At 46.6% G+C, this 20,610-nt stretch overlaps 1 protein-coding gene across 1 annotated transcript in view; it reads right to left on the bottom strand.

The window, feature by feature from the left end:
- Window positions 1–15,174, bottom strand: part of LOC143217358 (uncharacterized) — a 72,525-nt gene extending 57,351 nt beyond the window's left edge. The window contains exons 1-3 of the mRNA XM_076441545.1: window positions 14,558–15,174; window positions 13,612–13,834; window positions 142–482 (exon numbers count right to left, since the gene is read on the bottom strand). Of these exons, the coding sequence (XP_076297660.1) occupies window positions 142–366 (225 nt within the window). The 5' untranslated portion in view covers window positions 367–482; window positions 13,612–13,834; window positions 14,558–15,174. The remainder of the gene's footprint in view (window positions 1–141; window positions 483–13,611; window positions 13,835–14,557) is intronic.
- Window positions 15,175–20,610: the final 5,436 nt, after the last annotated feature.

Raw genomic sequence — 20,610 nt, forward strand, 5'->3', positions numbered from 1 at the left:
GAGGGGAGAGTGCGGAGTGGGAAGAGTGACTCAGACGAGAACCCAAATCTGACAACTCTGGTTAGAGATCAAGAAACAGTGTCTCGACACGCTGTGACATTTTGGCGTGGTTTTGGTGCGGACGTGTGGAGTATGTCTCACCTTCTCCTTTTCTGTGGCCTCATCCTTATCCTTCTCTTTATCCTCGGCGATGTCCGTGTGCGGCGCTATGCCGTTGGTGGTGGGCTTCGTGTCGGTCTCCTCGATCCTCTCCAGCTTGCCATCGCCAGGTGCGGCGGCGTCCCCGACACTGCCATCGGCCGGTAGCCCCTCCTTCTTCGGCGTCGTCGTTATATCCACGGACCTTCTGCTTTGTCTACCTCCCATCTTGCTCCGTTTGCCTCTCTATCCTTCTTCTCGGTCTCACCTGTCTCTCTTTCTTGTTCCCAAGCCTTCCGGATGCTGCGTCGATCAAATGTGCTCGCGCGCCCAACTAAACTGACCTGCAATCACACAATTCGTCGCTGGATCAGACAAATCTCTCTCGGACACCTCCGCGCGAGTCCCTTTCACCGCCACGCGCTTGCCAGATCATTAAACGTAGATCATGTAACATTACACTAGCTCTTCCAAAGTATGCGAGACCGGGTTGGTGCATTCATCAGTAGACAGCGGATTTAATGCATTTATGACAAAAATTAATAGGTGCAATTTCCGACAGTGAAAATGTTAGAAGAATTTCAACGTACCACTATATTATTTTCAGCCTGTTAGGCATATTAAGAAAGAAAATGAATTCTTATTTCTCTCCACTTTGTTGCCAATTAGGTAGAACATTTTGCATAAAGATACGCTGTCTATTCTTCAGTTTTTCATTTCGGAAATATTCTTTGAATCTTTGCGAATATTGCGAGCATAACTTCGAGACAAATACGTACGAGACAAGTTATAAATTTGATCAGATGGACCCCCCAAACGTATCAACTTGCAATGTAATTAAGATATATGGATGAAGATAAAATTTCGCGGAATTTTGTTCCCGATTCCAGTTACATGCACGATCAACGCGTTCCGCAAGTTAGAACTGGAGCACACCGCTATTTCCTTGACCGAAATGGCGACGCATGGGGATCGATTTCAACGATCCAACACCATCCACAGAGCCACCGTAAACACGCCGTTTACGATCACTGATAAGCGCCGTTTTTACAGAGACTCTTATCCAATCGTCGTTGATACCGTCGCACTTTGAAAAATTTCGCGTTTCTCAACTTATTGCGTGATACATACGTGGAAATGTTCTCCAGGAACGAGTGCACGGCGCAATATGAAAGAATAATTCACACAGCTTTTAAATGACAGTAGAAGGAAAATGACGGCAAAGTATAGCTGAAGCAGTCGATGCACCGACCACTTCGTTCCACGTCAGAAATTTTCCTATCCGGTCGCGTGCTCGTTCCGAACGGAAGTCGCGGTTGCTCGTCCCTGAGTTACGTCACTCCCGAGGAGAGAAATCGTTCGAAGAAAGGACAAAAGCGCCGAGCTGAGGAAAAATCAGATAAAGAGCTGCGTTCATGCAGGCCTGGACTCTCCAATTATCGCCGAGGAAAATGGTTCGCGGACCGTTTAGCAGCCGCGAACCGATACCTAACGGTTCCGAGGTCGGTCTCCCTATTCTCACGGCGAGAAGAGGAAACGATCCGTTGTTCGAACGGATTGCGAAAAAACGGAGGGGGCCAACCTGCGTTCGAAACGACTGACAATCGAATGCGAAAAACCGCGCTACCGAAGCTTTCACTTTCATTATTCGTGATTTGCGAATGCGAGACTGCAATTTTATGAGATAAAAATTGTAGGAATGGGGACAAACAGTGCACAATCGAGAATGCAAGAAATTGCACGTTGATGGTTTCTTCTGTCTTGGTGGAAAAAAATCTGAAAGGGCATACAGTTCAGGTGACGATGCTTTTCTAGGTCTGAAAACGGGACCGACTTCGAAGGCACATATTTATAATAAATCGGAAGATTTCGGTTTGAAAAAAATCCAAAGGCAAGCGCGAATAGTGTCTAATCGAACGCAAAAAATTGCATATCGATAGCTTTTTCTGTCTCGGTGGGAAAAAATCTGAAACGGCATAAAATTCAGGTGGTGACATTTTTCTCGGTCTCAGATTGGAACCGACTTCGAAGGCACATATTTTCGACAATTTTGAAGATTTCGACTTGAAAAAAATCCAAAGGCTAGCGCGAATAGTGTCTAATCGAATGCGAGGAGTTGCATATCGATATCTTTTTCTGGATCGGCAGAAAAAAATGTGGGACTTCGCAAAGTACTAGTGATGATATTTTAGGTCTTAAAGCGGGACCAATTAAAAAACCACATATTTCCGACAATTTTCAAGATATCGACTTGAAAAAAATCTGAAGGCAAGGGCGAATAGTGTCTAATCGAACGCGACAAATTGCATGTGGATAACTTACTCCGTCTCGGCGGAAAAAATGTGAAAAGATTGGGTGTACTCCGGCTGATTATCTTGTTAACGAAGCTGTCGTTTTCCGTGAGCCTTGGGACACGAGTTACGCGAGAAAGGCAGCATGAGTGGTGTGTCCGGCGAGCGGACCTGTTTCGCGAAAGAGAAGTTCACTCGGACGGCAGCTTGTATCACTGTCACCGAATAATAGCGTTCGTCTCTGGCAGCCTATTCACGGTGCATTGCACTTTCGTGTCGGCGGTGCGCAACAGCTTTGCTACGCTCGCGTTAATGCGTTCGACGCGGTCTGCGTCCCACGTACCGGGTGTGCTTGGATCCAATCGAATCGATATACACGAGGACTCGCGCGTTTTATTTGCCGAACGGCCGCAGACAATTTCCCGATTTTCCACGGGGGAAATTTCCGTGCCGAGAGGAGACCACCCGGAGACACTGGAACACGTACTGTACCCACTTCGGAGTCCATTATCCGTATCGGCGGCTACGAACGGCACAATGGGAAACGTCTCCTCCGACGCCATTATTCTTACGTGACGTAATAGAACGGGACGCGGCGCACTCGGAAACCACCCCCGCAACATCCAACCGAATTTCCCGAGCAAATTGGAGCAAATGCTGCACGGACAAAGGACCCCACCGCCAGTAAAATTGTTCCGCTTCGTTTCGTACCCCTCGAGCTCGCCGAATTAAGACGAGAGCATTGACGAGAGCATTATCGAGAGATGCACCCCTCCTACCCGCAGTCAATTTCTTCGTAAGCCGTGTCTTTGTTAGGCAGAGGTGCGCATTATTTGGCGAAACAAATATTTCAAATACTATTTAATATTTTAGATTTTATTTAGCTTTTGAAGAAAATAGTATTTTATAAATAAGATATACAATTTCGAAAATCAAATATTTCTATTTCAACAATCTGGAACACGAAATAAAATATTTCTGTTTCAACAATTTGATCCATAAAATAAAATATTTCTATTTCAACAATCTGAAACACGAAATGTCTATCTTATCATTAAATGTATTGAATTGGAACCATTATTTTCAGCAATATTTAAAATTCAAATTGAAAGTAAAGACAAAATACAAATACTTGCAATATATTCTTCGAATAAAATACTATTCTCAAAAATGTATTATTTTCAACCTATTAAAGATATTAAGGAAGAAAACAAATGTCTATTTCGCTCGAGATTGTTCCGATTCACGTGCAAAACTCATATTGTGCATAAAGATACGTTGTCTAATGATGATAAACCGCCGATGCACTTTTACCATTTAATTGAACCTTCATTGTTTAATTAATTTTTACTTGAATTATACTGTAAATTTTCTAACTACGGAAAATTCCCAGAATCGGTCAATTTTGTGCAGTCGAATGTATAAAATAAAATAGTGTATCAAAAGGAGCGAAGGTTCAGAAACGGTACCGTTTCCAGATCGATATTACAATGGTTTCCGAGCCCCAAGAAAGATTAGACAGGCCTTCAAGGGCCTCGACAAATATTTACGTTAGTCCACGTTCCTCGAGAGAAGCGTGCAACCCCGAGAGAGGGTGAGGCGTACACGTCGGTAAAAAATAGATTTAGCGTGTCGAACGGAGCGCAAAGTGGCGAGGAGGAGTAGCGGGACACACGTGTCGAAGCTCCGTGAGTCTCGTGGGAAGCATGTAAGCGCATCATCCCGCGGAAAAAAGTGGCCCTTCCTGTCGTAACTCACTCGCACCTACGATTTATCTCGTCGCCGCAGTTCCTATATTTAGCGTATCAACGTGCACGCCGGTGTGGAGCCGTGCATCGTGAGACAAACGCGCGATGAAAGCGTTTCTTCCGGTTGGTTCGATCCTAGGATCGAGATTCAACGGCTCGGAATCGATAGACCGAAGTCTCCGAAACGATCAGCATTTTTCTTTTCACGCTAATAATGCGCCACGTTGCGAAAATTCTCTCGGGAGCGAGAAAGCCACGCCCACCGGGCGCCAGGCCACGCCTACTCGGGGTAGAGCACGCATTGTAAATGTTTTTTGCTGTCGATTTTCGCATAAAAATGACCAGGGAGGTAGTCGTTTCGCGAATTCCGGTCGACCTGCTTTCCGGGACGGGTGATTTCCAGGAAACCGGACGGGAATCGCGTGATTCACAGAACGATCGGCAGCCCGATTAGATTAGCCGGCAATCGGTGGCCGGGAACAATCAGCGATTAACCGGATTGCGAAAAGGTATGCGTTGCGAAACGCGTCCACTTTCGCGTAAACGGGGCGACTCGGAAAGAAAGCAGATTATCTGCGACGAGTGGCCGTGTTGGCTAACCGGGCAAACCTCTGCTATCTCAATCCCGAGAGCATAGCGAGCCACCGACTAATTATCTATTCATCGCAGCCGTACAAACGAGACACTGCCAGCCAACAGCTATAACAGCCAACAGCCCACAGCCGGCGCGCCACATTTCTTTCTGCAGATCCGCTCAATAGATTAATAAGCGCATTCAGGGGTCACTGCCGTCGAAGACTATTAAGGGCTTAACGACAGTGTCGCGGCAAGATCGCTCGCTACCAGTCTATGGGAACCGAATTCCGACGACAACGCCCGCTCCCATCATTACAAGGTACTGCCTCGGTATTTTCACCGCGGCCCTCAAGTAATTGCCGATTTTTTTAATTGAATTTCGAATTTTTCTGTAAACCTAAATGGACCTGTCGTAAAGTGCGAGAATCCAGTTTTAATTTAAGCTCTCCAATGTTTAACAATTCCTACAGGAACGCAATTTAAATTCGACTCGAAATAACCCCATGAAATCGAGTCAATTTTGACAAAAAGATATCGATCATTTTTCAATTTTTCAATATGATTTTGAATTTTGCTATACATCTAAATGGACCTATCATAACGTGCGAGAATCCAGCTTTAGTTCCAAGCCCACGAACGTTCGAAAATTCCTGAGGGAACATAATCTAAACTTGCTTTTAAGCAACCCTTAAAAATCGAATTAATTTTTCAACACGTTCAGAATTTTCCTCGAAACCGACTTACAGCGCATTAATCAAAGCCCTGGAGCGTTAGAAAATTCCCGTTAACGATTCCCGAGGAACGTGGGAATTGTGGAAACCTGGCGAACGGCACTCGGAAGGCAGAGCGAGGTGCGCATCTCGGCTACGAACGATACTCGATGAATCATCGAAAATTCTTGGCAATTCGTCGAAACGGAAAGTCGTACGGCGGTGAGCGTGTCGCGGACGTTTATGCGACATTAACGACGTCGAAATGACGAGAGCGGACGCGGTTCATGGTACGCACGAAACATAGAAATTCTGAAACGAGGAACGATAACGCGCGCGCGCCGATTATCGCGTGAGTCAGAAAATTCCTCGGAGTCCTGTCGATCGGCGATCGAGAACGAGCCGGAACGAGACGCTTATTCGCTCGGGAGCGTAACGATCGAAATTTCGCAAGATCCGTGGAAACGCAGCCGACCGGTATTTTTCTAGCAGAAGCCTCGGAGAACCGGTCGTTTGCAGCGCTCGGTTCAGCTGCCGCGTGAAATCAAGGCCGTCCCGGTGTCAGAAACGAGCAGGGACGAACATGAACGTCGTCCACCGTGTGGCACTGGGTCACACAAGCACGTGCAAACACGCACATACACTAGGGATCAGCAATTTCAACAGTGCACCAATAATTGAGCCATTTATTTTGAAAGTGGCCTAAGTCCATTTAAGTTTAAATTGAGATATTTGAGAGTTTGTGTTTCAATGAAAACTAAAAATATACGTATAGGATACCAATGTATCACACTCCTTAAGTGTATCAGTTAAATTTACAATTCGTATTAAAATAATACCATTTATTAAGTGAATAATATGGGTCTTCTTACCAAGAATGTACTTGAGCCACTTTCAAAATTAACAACTAGATTTGTCGTAAAATTTGAAACAGCCCAGGTCCATTCGATACCATTTAAAATGCTTCAAATTGAAAAAAAAACACAATATTCAATTTATATTATATTTCATTACGAAACTTGAAAAACACCATTTATGCAATTCAGGAAATCTTCTAACTATATAAATTATATAAGAACACTAGTAAATAAACGTCTTAGTACAACAGTGATTTTGTTTTAGAATTATTTAAAATTTAAATTGAAATATATCTCCTGAACTACTAACTTTTCGACATACATGGGTCAGTACTGTTTTATAACGAATGTACAGCTGCATTGATCGATGTATTAAAAAATACCTCATCCCATTTTAAAAAAATGAAGTTGACTTTGGAATGACCTTGAATACATGATGAAAATTTAAAATGGATATATGACTGTTGCATCAGTCCCTCCTTGACTTAAACTTCTTATTTGAAATATTTTCTTCCCTAGAATTTAGTTTCCGAGATATTCCAGGTGCCAGGATAATTGCCCCACCCTGTAAATAATGAACACGTGCGCGTTTTTTGTCTGCTATAGCGACCTTTTCAGGTATACCGCCAGCAGGGCCTAGCTGCCTATAAAAAATACAATTTAATATATTATTTGTCGATACAAATAATAATTAAAATTGTACTCGTAAATAAGAATTAACTTTATTATTTTTAATAATTCTATTTAGACTTGCTCAAATGATAAATAATTATTTTTGCTTTTTATTTGTGTGATTATTCAAATAACAAGTTATATAAATTTTTATTTAAATGATTATTTATTTAAATAGATTTATTAATTGCCCAACACTGACTGTACAAGACCATTCCTTTCGGCTCAATCACTGAAAATCGTGGGACGGATCAGCTGGAGAATTTTCCAAAAAATGCAGCTCAATGAAAACTGCTTTTATTTCCCCTTATGGCGCACGATGGTGCACTGGAATAGAGGACGTGCGCCGGCCGATTCCCACGCGACACAATGTACACAGAGAATCAATCGCGTCCATTATTTCCACGGGACGAGTCAGTCGACGCGGCCGTATTCGAGGTCTAGGCCAATCGTCGGTCCTCGAGAAAAGGACATCTGCTCCTGGCGGGCCACTGTTCTCCAAATTGAGAGTTACGAGCATTCTGACGGGGCCGCGTGTCCCGCATACTAAACCTCTCAAAGCTGCTCGTGGCCATCGTGAGCCTCGCCACGTGCATCCCCATTTTTTCCCCATCGCTCCTGTCATAGTTCCATGTTTCGTCTAGTGTCTAGTATTCGAGTGGCGAACACACAGAAATATTTAGGGAAAGGCGGCTCGGATATTTCAACCCTTGTGTCAACAACTGGACACCTGGCCACCAACTTTCCATTTCTTTTAGGGTTGCCAGATCTTCTATATTTGATATGAGTCTTCTATATTTGAACTTGATCTCCTATATCATATTTGAATAGCATATAATTTTTAAAAATCTTTCCTTGAATAAAAAAGTTTAAAATGTGCTGTGTACCTCTTTTACTTGAACTCCTATATTTTGAGCCTATCTCGTATATACATAATATCAATTTTCACTACTTCTTATATTTTTTGATAAAACATTTCTGGCAACCCTAATTTCTTTCCAACCCTCTTTCCAACCCCCTTTCATTTTCGAGATTGCTTTGATCATTGTATCGCTCGACTACCTTCCGTAGATTTGGCCACGAATACTAATTGTTGTTGCACACCAAAATTCTGGCACATTGATGAACGCAAATAATTATCGATGTAAAAGTTAATGTCAAGTCGGGGTCGACGTGGGACCGGCAAACTTCTTTAATGCTAAGGTGGAGTGGGGTAAGTCCGTTTACGGGGCAAGTCCGTTAATTGGTTATTTTTATTATAATATGAACACAATTTCTCTGGCTTGTATTTATTAATGTAGTAAAAGTTAGTATGAACTATTTTCTACATGGATGTCGCCCAAGAATAAAAATGTTTTCCTCGCCTAAATCAACCAATCACAAACAGTCGCGTGCGAGGTACACGTACAACTTTGAGGTTATCCTGAACGTGCTATAGTTTACAAGTTATTAATATATTCTGTGTTGTTATTTTAGGTAGGTACGACAAATATCGATGTAGGTTTACATTAAATAAACCGTTTTTATTGTATTTTTTTTAATTTATTGAGAAAAACACTAAGATGATCTTGCCCCGTAAATATTACTACACGGGGCAAGTCCGTACTATCACGGTGGGGTAAGTCCGTACTGTATGGTTAACTATAAAACTGAACAATATAATTTAATGCAATAAAAAGCATTTTGTAGCAGGTTTGTTAATCATTCTTTTCTTGCCCCGTAGCACTTGGAACAAGGTTCGAAAGCACATTTTTAACTCTCAGAGACGGACTTGTCCCATTTTCGGGGTAAGTGCGTCCTAGTTGACACTTTCTACAATATCCTATCAAAATGATGATTTTCAAGGAAAATTAGAATCCTACATAGTACTGATTCATCAGTAATAACTGTGTCAATAGTTTGATACCAAGAACGTTAAGTTTTTACATACCAGACTGAAAATACATCAGTTTAAAGTCCAAGTTTAGAAAAACTAGGGCAGACTTACCCCACTTCACCTACTATTTAATATTACTGTTCACTGAAAAATTCACTGTTCCCAATACACAACTTATTAAATGTTGTTCAAGAAAGAACTGTTTCTTGCAATCATTTTTACATAAATGATCCGCAGTTAATGAACAGTTGAGATATGAAAACAAGCGTTGAAATTATAGAGCGAAATATCATTGAGCACACCGTAGAAAATTTTTGGTTACAATGATCCACGGATCTATGGCTCATGGGGTCGTTCGGGGTTCCCGTTTCTCGGGCGAGTCACACGCGGAAGTTTGCTCGAATTTATCCAGCGTTTGCCGTGGTGCTCGTTCCCTATCTCGCAGTGTTTACACGAGTCTTTAGGCGGGCAAGGTCCGTTCCCCATGTGTTTACACGGGGTCGAAGGGTGCACGCGTGCTGCACCCGCCATCCAAGAATAGATCATGCGCTCCGGATGCCTGCGTGGGCTCCGGGTCCCGTCATCTTTCTCTGGACGTTTGTTTCTCCGCAATTAGAGCAAAATGTTGCACGAAGTTCGCTCGTGAACGCTTGATTACAGGCGAACGTCATTCTTCGTGTAATTGCTTCCGTCCTTGGAGAAGAATTGTCATGATTTTTTCATGAAACTTTCGGCAACGTACTCGCGACGCTTTCCTGATTAAAACGAGTCCAAGCACGATGGGGTTCTGATATCTTTTTCGACGGTGGAGTCTGGGTCTTTTCTGACCCGAGACACTACTGTGATCGGTAGACAGCAGATCTTTATACAAAATAAAAATTTTCTACCCGATTTGCAACAAACTTAAATGAAATAGAAATTTATTTTCTTTCTTAATATGTTCAATAGGTCGAAAATTATATAATCATTTTTCACTGTTTCGAATTACACCTACTCATTTTTGTAATAAATGCATAAAATTCGTTTTTTAGTGATCAGAGTCGCGAAATTAAGACTTGCGTCCCCACCTTCCCCTTCTATGACGTATTTCGTCTCCGTCGTGCGTCAGAACGTCACGTGACCAAGCTGGGAGGGAGGGGGTAGTTTCTTCCCCTCGGTTCGTGCTCCCTCCCTTCATCTGACGACTTTGCTTCCGGAAAAGTAAAGCAGCTTGTACCAATTTATAAATATTTTTGCTCGACTTTTAACGTCACGTGATTAACACTGGTAGAGAGGGGGTAACTTTTTCCCCTAGATTCGCCATCTGACTGTGACAGTTTCTCCGGAGGAAGAAGAAACGTTTTCCAAGAGCAAAGAAAGGAGCGAGAGAGGAGAGACGGGGGCAGTTTCCTCGCGAAAAAACCGGTCTTGTCTCAAAGCGTTTCGAAGGCGTCTGCTTCGCACGGAACGGAACGGAATGGAACGGCTCCTCTCTTTTCTTCGTTCCCGTAAACGAGAGAAAGGCAGATGTGGGCAAGTTAACGACCCGTTATCGCGTGGACGGCGCGTACTCGCCGTTCGTGAAACTGGTTGCCGCCGATATTGCAGCAACCAGGGGAAAAAGAGGGGAAAAGAGAGGAGGAGGCGGCGGCGGCGATGCGCGGCGAATCGCGAAACGTTGACCAATATGCGAGCGCAGGTGCACGAGGCTGCGAAAACGCCGAGAGACCAGACTCCAGAAGTCCTCTCTTTCCCCTCCCACGAGAAGCCGGAGAAACTCGAATTCTGACGCAGCTGCCAGGCGTATTCGCCGTGTCCCGCTGCCATATTTCCCTGACGTGCGCTATATAGATCGCGAGAAAAGTTTGCCTGTTATCAGGAATAGTCAGTGTGTCCAAAGATCCTTGATAAAACTGCGGAGAACATCAAAGTAGAAGCTTACTTCGAATGATCCCAGGAACTTTCCCATTCAAGGAAGTATAACATTTTTCGGGACACCTGTATGCGCGACGTGTACATATTTCTTTCTTAGCGAGTGCAGAATGATTACGATCGAACTGAAATTTCTAGCTAGATCATAGGTGGACACGTCTCACTCAACCGTAGCTGTGCTCTTTGGTCCTCTTTACAACAGGCGAAGGAGGCAAAAGTTCGAAACTGTGAGAGCCTCTGGCTAGAAGAATGCTCCGAAGGTCCTACTCTCATCCTCTAAGACTGGATCAGCGAGTAGAGAATGAGATTGATAACAATAGAACAGAAATTTCTAGCTGGATCATAGGTGAACATGTCTAACCCAACTGTAGCTGTACTCTTGAAAGTGGCAATAGTTCGAAACTGTGGGAGCCTCTAGAAGACTACTAGCCTCTGCTAGACTCGTCCTTTAAGACTCGATCAGCGAGTAGACAATGGGAAACAGAACGATAGAACAGCTAGCTAGATGAACACGTCTGATCCAACTGTAGGTACTCGATCAGCGAGTAGAGAATGGGAATCATAACGATCAAACAGCAATTTCTGGCTGGATCATAGGTGAACATGTCTGACCCAACTGTAGCTGTACTCTTGAAAGTGGCAATAGTTCGAAACTGTGGGAGCCTCTAGAAGACTACAAGCCTCTGCTAGACTCATCTTGTAAAACTCGATCAGCGGCCCCGGAGAGGATCCACGGGACAGCTGCCAGTGATAGATGAAGCACCTCGAGGACACCGTCTCTGGAGAAATTGTGCGGTCTACCTGAGAGAAGGAAAAGGAGCTGGGAACGAACCTAGGCAAAGAGCAGACTAGTGAAAGAACGGGCCAAGGTGCATGTGCGGAGAGTGGCCGCCTGCGAGCCAGTCTCAGCCAGTCAGCCGGCCAGCATTTTCTTGGCCTTTCTCCACCGGTTGCCATTCCCCGACCGACAACAATCGCTTCCGTGGAAGCCTTGACTGCGTTTTAAATGCGCGGCAGGTAGAGGCCTGCTATGCAAAATCGGCACAAAGGAGTGAGAGAGAAGAGGAGGGACAGATAGAAACAGCGAGAGAGAGAGAGAGAGAGAGAGAGACTGTAGACAAGACAGGCAAGCAGGCAGGCAGAAACGTCGCCTCTGTTTAAGGCACCCGGGCTGGCAAGAACGTATCTCCTTTCTATCCGTCTCTCCTCTCCTTTTGCCATGGTAACAAGGGAACGCCGGTAAATCTGCGAGCGGACAAAGCCGCGTTCCGCACGTTCTCGATCCCCTAACTCCGCCAGTCCTAATTGAATTTGTCGCACGGCGAGAAAATGGTAACCGATCGCGATCTACCTACGATACAGGAGCCATCAACCCCCTGATAATTCGTGCCGCGTTATAAGAAGCTCGAAATTGGTGCGAACCAGATCACATTAAATTGAACTTGATGAATTTGAATTCTCGTGCTAGTTTCGATACAGCAGAGGGTCAACCCCCTGATTATTCGTACCGCATCATAAGAAGATCAAGTTCAATTAGATGAATTTAAAGTCGCTATCTGATTTCGATACAGTGTATAGTCAACCCCCTGATAACTCAACCCCCACTGAGAAGCCCCCACCAATAAGAAGCTCGGAATTCTTACGAATCAGATGAAACTAAATTTGATCGAAATCGTAATTACTGCTCGGCAGGGTTTATTGAACTCCAAGTACTCCCTCGTTCGCACAGCTTCCAGATCGAACACGATTTCGCTACAGAAGGGGTGGGTGGATAGGTCTCTCCCCCTCTATTGGAGAGGAGATCGGTTACCGTGGATTTCGTCGAAAGCTGTGCGCGGGCCAGATGATCCCGAAGAGGAGATCGTGTGTGGCTCGATAGAGAGGAGTCTCACTATTCGAGAGGATGGTCGGTGATCGGGCGAGATTCCTGCGGTGCTCTCTCGATTCTATGCGGAGGAAAGGTCACCGGTCGCGGGTCTCGAAATCGTGCGTACCTGGTCGATCGTTCGGGGGTTAATATACCGGGGGGTACAGCTGGTGGGGGAAGAAGGGGAATCAAGATGGCGTAACCGGCGGCCGTTCACAACGATCCTGCGATCGCGTCCGCGCCGGCCGAGAGAGAGAGAGAGAGAGAGAGAGAGAGAGAGAGAGAGAGAGAGAGAGAGAGAGAGAGAGAGAGAGAGAGGACTGGGTAACAAACGGACGGGCCAGGTGAAAAGATCGATCGGCTACCGACGAACCGATCCCAGGAACTCTCGGCAGCAACGGAGAGCAAGCTGAGGAGAGTAACGCAGAGAACGAGAGAAGAAAAGACCGCGGGCGAGAGAGCCGGCTGGTCTCTCGCTCGCCGGCTGCTATATCGATTGACGGTGGTGGTGTGTGCCCATCTTCAAAATGGCGCGCGGGGATACACGCTCGAAATCCCGCCGCCGCTGCCGTCGAGAGAACTGTGCGCCCCTCGTTCGCTCTCTCTCTCTCTCTCTCTCTCTCTCTCTCTCTCTCTCTCTCTCTCTCTCTCGCTCTCTCTCTCGCTCTCTCTCTCGCTCTCTCTTTCGGGACAGGAGAAAAAATGCGTAGCGCCTGGGGGACGATCGGTTAGGCGGATCTCGAGGATAACGAGACGACAGTAGCGTGCAACGATCTAGGAATCTAGAGACACCGGAGGGGGGCACCGGAGAAGAGGCTGACCACGCGGCTACGACTGCTAGGTTTTCCGCTTTCCTGCGCGTCGCGGAAACGGAGCGGAAAAAAGGATCGGAGCGGGTGCGGTGAGCGGCGAAGCCGGTGTCCGGGGGTTGGCCCGCGATGTGGCACGCTCGCCGGTGTACTCACCTCGATGGTCGAGGGCGTCGTCGAGGCGGAATTCTCCCTTGTAGAGCGTCCCTCGCCGCGGCTCGCCACAAGAAACACACCACCGGGTACAGCAGTATTATTCCGAAAGGCTGTTCCGATCGCCGTGAGGACTGCGCGGCGACGTACACGTAGAAGACGAACGAGACGGAGGAGACTCAAAAGACGACGACGCAGACGACGACGACGACGACGACGACGGCGTCTAGACAGACACGAGAGAGAGTGGTGATGATGATGCTGGTCGGCTCGAGAGGAGTGACTCGAGTTTTCTCCGCGTCCGCTGGCAGGGCGGCACATGCACACACGAGGTTTCGTTCGCGTGGGCGTCGAACAGGACTGATATCGCCGAAAACTCGTCGGGATCTCGAGGACTCGAGGCGCAACAGCAGCTTGGAAGCGGGAGCGAGCGCGTTCGCGAACTCATCCACCAGGCTCGGTAACGCGCGACCGACTGAACAGAGAGAAGCGGAGGGGAAGCGGCGTCCGTCTGTCGGTCCCGTCTGTCCGTCTGTCCGTCCGGCCGTCTTTCTGTCACCACAGCGCGGCGTATTGCTCGTTCTCTATCTCTCTCTCTCCCTGGTTTCCTTCCCTTTCTTTCTTTCTTTCTTTCTTTCTTCGCTCGCTCGATCCCACTCTCCTTCTTTCTTTCTCAACAGTCCGTCTCTTCCCCGCTGCTGTTGCTGCCCCCCACGGCCACGCTCTCTCTCTCTCTCTCTCTCACTCGATTTTTCCTCGAACCTCGTGTACGCACGCACACACACGCACCCGCGCGCAGAGACACACAGAGAGGAACTCGATGCTCCCTCGAAATCACCAACAGGTATTTACACACAGGCCGATTTCGTTTGACCAAACGCGCGCGCGCGGAGAACGAACACCGATGCACACTGTGAAACAGACGATGATCCAAAGTAGAGAGACTCACCCCCTGCGAAACCGGGGAGGAAGACGCGATCGATCAATCGACGGTGCGGTGCACTATCGCGGGCCGATAAGAAACTCGTCGACGAGGAGGTGTCCCATGCGTGTGCGAGACGAAAGAGAGAGGGAGAGATAGATACCGGCTCGGCTGGACCCCCGATCGATCGTTTTCGCGTTCTCCTCTCTCTCTCTAGAGGAGGATCTCCTCTATGTCTGTGCGCGCGTGTCTCTCGTTCCTTTGTTCCCGCCGTCGAGAAGAGAGAGTTTCCACTGCGTGCTAGAGCCGGTCGATCCTCTCTTTGTCCGGAGATCACCGCGCGCAATCAAATTCTACTCTCCGTTAAATCTAACTCGACGATCTTTTTACCCTTCTCTCTCTCTCTCTCTTTCTCTCTTTCACTCGCCTTGCTATCTTTTCCTACGCGTAACTCCGAACGGATAACCGGTGAAGATCGCGCGACGGTTGCGGTTCTGTGTTACGGCCACACTCTGCGTTCTGCACTGCTCGACGGTCGGAGAAAGAATGAGCTCCGGGATAGACGGGAGCCGGGCAGGAACGTATCGGCCGAGCCCGGCACCCCGGGACTTCGTCCGGATGGTGGCAGCCCTGCCTCGGAACAGAGAGGGAGAGCCTCGAAAAGACTCCAGGGCGGGGTCCCGAACCGCGCGAGAACACCAAGGGCTCCTCTTCTCTCTCCCTACCTCGAAACGCGTCCCCTACAGCGAAAGTATAGCATGCCCGTTTTCAAGGTCAGCTATTTTTCCGACCCACCCCTTGGGGACACGATCGGTCCCGATATATCCACGCTCGTATCCTCTCGCCTACGATTGGATATGTTGATCGATCGGTACGCGTTTCGAGATTTCTGCATTCGACCGGACCCTGTGTCGGTCTCCTTTGTCGATCCCTACTCTGGGATCCTTGAGCTATCACATCTGACTAATCTCAACGTAAACTCCCGACTTGAGCCGATAACAGATTCGAAACGAATGAGTCACCAATCCGAAACAACCCTTGGCCTCTTCCAGCGACACGTCACTCATCCAGACAACAGGCGTTCGCATTTCCCTACCCATTGTATTCGATATCCTCGCATTTCGAAAATCCTCGGACACTTCAGACTCTGGAGCAGACGATAACCGTGTCAGACCGCTCTATAGGCTGTCCAAAAAACGTCGGACACCATCATCAAACTCTAGACAAGCTTGCGACATCGCTAGTTGAACAAACCCCTTCAGATTTGCTTGTAAATTCGGCAATCCGGGATCAAGTTTCCCGAGCAAACGATAGGTCAGGCCGCTCTATAGGCTGTCCAAAAAACGTCGGACACCATCATCAAACTCTAGACAAGCTTGCGACACCAATAGTTGAACAAACACCTTCAGATTTGCCTGTAAATCTGCAAACCCGGAATCAAGTTTCCGGAGCAGACGATAAATCAGACCGCGCTACAGGCTGTCCGAAAAACGTCGGACACTATCATAAAACTCTAGGCAAGCTTGCGACACCAATAGTTGAACAAACCCCTTCAGGTTTGCTAGTAAATTCGGCAATCCGGGATCAAGTTTCCCGAGCAGACGATAGGTCAGGCCGCTCCATAGGCTGTCCAAAAAACGTCTCAACTATCATCAAACTCTAGACAAGCTTGCGACACCGCTAGTTGAACAAGCCCCTTCAGATTTGCTTGTAAATCTGAAAATCCGGGATCAAGTTTCCCGAGCAGACGATAAGTCAGAGCGCTTTACAGTGTGTCCCAAAAAGGGTCGGACACAATCATCAAACTCTACACAAGCTCGCGACACCGCTAATTGAACAACCCCCTCCAGATTTTCTTTTGGAAACCCCTGATCAAGTGTCCGGAGCAAATTTCATCGTGTGCTGCGAATGTGTGTTGCGAACAATTTAGTAGAGCTCTGCGATTAGTCGAATTGCAAGGATTTATCCTCCTTGTGATGAGCCTTCGTCGATTCAGTCCGGTTCCTTTCAATAATTGTGTACATCATCGAACGCGATCATGCGAAAGTTGGAAAAATTAGCAGATGCGCGAGAACAAAGCAACTAACCTAGCCTTTCAACATCGTTACTCTTCAATGATTCCACAATAGAATCATGAACTCTTGTATTCTCATATTTCGAGTTTCCGCCAGGTTTTCTGTGTGCCGCGACCCCGCTGCGCGGTGGTCCGGACGTATGTGTATCGAATGATGATAATAATAATAATTCGCGGGATTGGTGTACGCAGGACCGGAGAGATTCGCGAGCTCGGTGAACGACCTACCGTAACACGGTGTGCTCGGTTCGAGAGCGGGAGGGGAGGAAATCGATTCGCGAAAGTCATCCGGCGTTCAGCGCCGAGAGTATCGAGAGTAGCTGGCCCCCAAAGAAGAGAAGCTGCACACAAAGAGAGAGAGAGAGAGAGAGAGAAAGAGAGCAGACGGAATGGTGTATATATCGTAGTCACGAGGCGATTATCTGGTGGCCGTTGTCGTCGAGTAATCTCGGAGCGACCGGTGCGCGTTCTACCTGGAAATGGTTGGTTGTTTGGGCAACAACGACGACGGTGGCCGCTCGAGCGGAACAAAATACTGCGCGTATAGAAACCTGACGGCGCGGCGTCGCTCGCCTACAACTAGTCGTGTCTATACGCGAGGCGAGCGGAGCAATCGCCTTTCGCCTTTCCCGTCTCCGTGCCTGTCCCCTGTCCTGTTCCCTGTCTTGTCCTGGCCCCGGTGACTAATGCGAAAAGCGGCGGGTGCACGCCGAAGAGAGGAACGACGCCGGCTCTACGTGCCCGCCAAGGCAGCCACGTCGGGTTAGATAACAACTCGGCGCGCCCGGAATTTCGGAATTTCGACCGGCCACCGGCAGACACACACGTTCAACTCTCTCCCTCCCTCATTCTCTCTCTCCGTCTCCTCTGTCCTCGAGAGACTTCGATGCATCGAGTCGCATCGCCGTCGCTTTTCATCGGCGTGCAACATCCAGCCGCTCACTCGGCCGGCGATACATCGTATCGATTTCCAACCGTGCCACCCAACTTCACCGTGCTCCGGCCGGCTGCGGCCGTGGATTGCCCCGTGTGCCACTGCACCAGCTTCGGAGCCACGCTTCTATCACGAGAGACGCGATGCTTCTTGTCTCAGCTAATCGTCTGAGCCGGGGCCACAAAGCCACGCCCCTATTCTACGCGAACAGAGTCATCTGAGACAGGGACACGAAGTTGTGGCTCTACTCAAGGCGGACAATGTTGTCCGGAGCCAGGGCCACGAAGCCACGCCTCTATTTCACGTGAACAAGATCGTCTTCAGACGGAAACACGAAGTCACGCCCCTAGTCTTTGCGAACAAAGTCATATGAGACAGGGACATGAAGTTGTAGCTCTACTGAAGGTGAATAATTTTGTCCGGAGCCAGGATCACGAAGCCACGCCTATATTCTACGAGAACAAAGTCGTCCAAGCCAGGACCACGGCGCCACGCCTCTATTTCACGTGTACAATATCGTCTTGGGACGGAGACACGAAGCCACGCCCCTAGTCTACGCGCAAAATGATGTCGAATAGCTAAAACGATACTAGATGGTACGGATAGAAGCGCAGTGAACACGTCGAGTGCCATTTTGAATAATACTTTACTCGTGTTGTGCTTGAAATGCGACTCTATAGTTTTGTAACAGTTGCAAGATTGAATTCATTCGGATTAATATTATAACGTGCTTGGAAAATTGCACCTCGACGACTCTTGCTTTCGTGAAATAGGCGTGGTCTATGGGAGAGGTGGGCGTGGCTTCGTTGCCCCCAGCCCTATCGGAGCTGAATTCTACGTATAATAAGACTGTATAACAAAACAACTATATCTGTTCCATAGCGATGAGACAGTAATGAAGTAGTAGCTCGAATATTCTTCGGTTCTCCGGAAGGCAACCCGAGACCGTGTCGAGGAATCGGTAATCGGCGAGGAATGTACACAAGACTCGGGATCGTCTCAGTTGACGTCGATCGATACTGGCACTGCCGCGCCGGAAATCGGTTATCGATTTCCAGACCCGCAGCTACGTTGCATACCGTGCCGAGGACGCTTTTGTGCGCGTCGAACAATGCCCGGATAAGGATTTTCCGCGAAACAGAACCAGATTACGTGCTTCCGTACTGGTCGACCTCGACCTTCTGCGTCGCCAGCCTCCCTTGCTCTCTCTCTCTCTATCCCTCTCTCTTTGTCTCTCATGATGTTCGCTACCGAGAAGAATTCGGTTCGACATTGTATCTTCATTCGATAGCGTTATCTTCAACAAAGACATCTCGACAAAGGAATGTTTGCTGCAACGACGAACTGGTAGCCGCTTCGAGAGAGTCATTGTTCATACATATATTTATTAATTTAATGAAATTGAGAAATGTATTTATTCGAATAATTTAAATTCGAAATTATTCGTCTCAAAAATAAGAAATGAAGTTACCAATTATAATTTACTTTTTTTTTTGTATAAATATTTTTAGAAATTTCATCTGTATCCCCTTTTAATGATCAAAATTTCTGACAATATTCGTACGAGAAATAAATTGGGGGTTAAAGTTATAATTGTCAGCAAGAAATAAATGATTACATCAATGTATAATTATGTTGTTTTCAATGTTTACGATAAATAATTTTGAATTTAAATCATTTAAATGAATATGATTGTGTAAGATTCTTTCCGCTCGGTTGTTCGTTCTATTCCCGCGATAGAACAGGTGCAGCAGTTCGCGGAGCGTCTGAATCGCGATCGTAAAACGAGACGTAGAATTCCCGGAGCGTAGTTACTCACTCGCGACGACGAAGAAACCGTAACGACGCACCGCGCCGCAGCGCTTCGACCGTTGTTCCTGTTGCCGCGAGAGTTTAATAGGCGACGCGCTTCATCGCGCGGCAGACAACGGAATCGAGACGGCGCGATATGCACACACTTCACGCTGAAAACCGCTCGACGAACGATACAGAGAGTGTGTGCGTTTCCGGCCACCGGAACGTAATGGCTTTTCTTCGAATTCTAATGGAAATCGATCTCGAACGAGCGAGCACGCGAACAAGCGTGCACCTTTTCGTCGATCGGTTGGATCTTCGAATGTTCATAGTTGCCAACGGAAGAGCCTCTCCACGACAATACTTTCATCATGTTCATCGTCATTTAAATCATCGTCTCTTTCTTTCCTGTACGCTGTCCTCCCTTGCGTCCGAAAAACTTTCAACGTCAATTAAACCACTAAATACATGTGAAATTATATCGTGTTTGGTCTATTTTTAATCAGAGAATAAAAAAATATATTAAAAAAACTTTTTAAAAACCACGCTTATATTAAAATGCACTAAATAGGAGAAAATATCTTTTTAGGCATTAGTGACTATAAATAAAAGCGTGGAGCGCTGAACTATATTGACGTAATCTTCGTGGGCGCTCCACGCTTTTATTTATAGTCACTAATGCCTTAAAAAAAATATTTCCTCCTTTTTAGTGCATTTTAATATAAGCGTGGTTTTTAAAAAGTTTTTTTATAGATTTTTTTATTTTCTACTTTTTAGTTTTTTTTTTTAAATGGAACGCAAGATATAGTGATACTGGTATAAAATGGCAAGATATAGAAACGCAATATATGGAAATACGCGAGATAGAATGAAAGGATGACTCCGAGAGACGACGTCTCTTGATGGAGTCCAAAATTGTCCGAAATGGAACTGAATGAACGAAACACCACACTGACTGAGCTCCTTCGGTGCGAGATGGGTCAGTGGAGTGGGGATGCAATATTGCTAAAGGATAAATATTGCATTGTCATCCAGTTCTGAGCTATGTTTAAAGTTTCAAGTCTCTAGCTGTCATCGGGAAGTGATTTAAAATTCGATTACAAGATTTGACGCATACAACGACAACATCGACAACTCAGCAAGCTAATATTAGCGTGGTAAGAATGCCACGAATATATTGATAAAAGATTCATAAAAAAAATGAATAATAATCGTGCGATCGTGCTGTCGCGTTAGTAGTGGTTCACACCGATATACCGGGCCTAGATCAGATAACTA

The sequence above is a fragment of the Lasioglossum baleicum genome, chromosome 16 (genome assembly GCF_051020765.1).
Source record: "Lasioglossum baleicum chromosome 16, iyLasBale1, whole genome shotgun sequence".
Lineage (NCBI taxonomy): Eukaryota > Metazoa > Arthropoda > Insecta > Hymenoptera > Halictidae > Lasioglossum > Lasioglossum baleicum.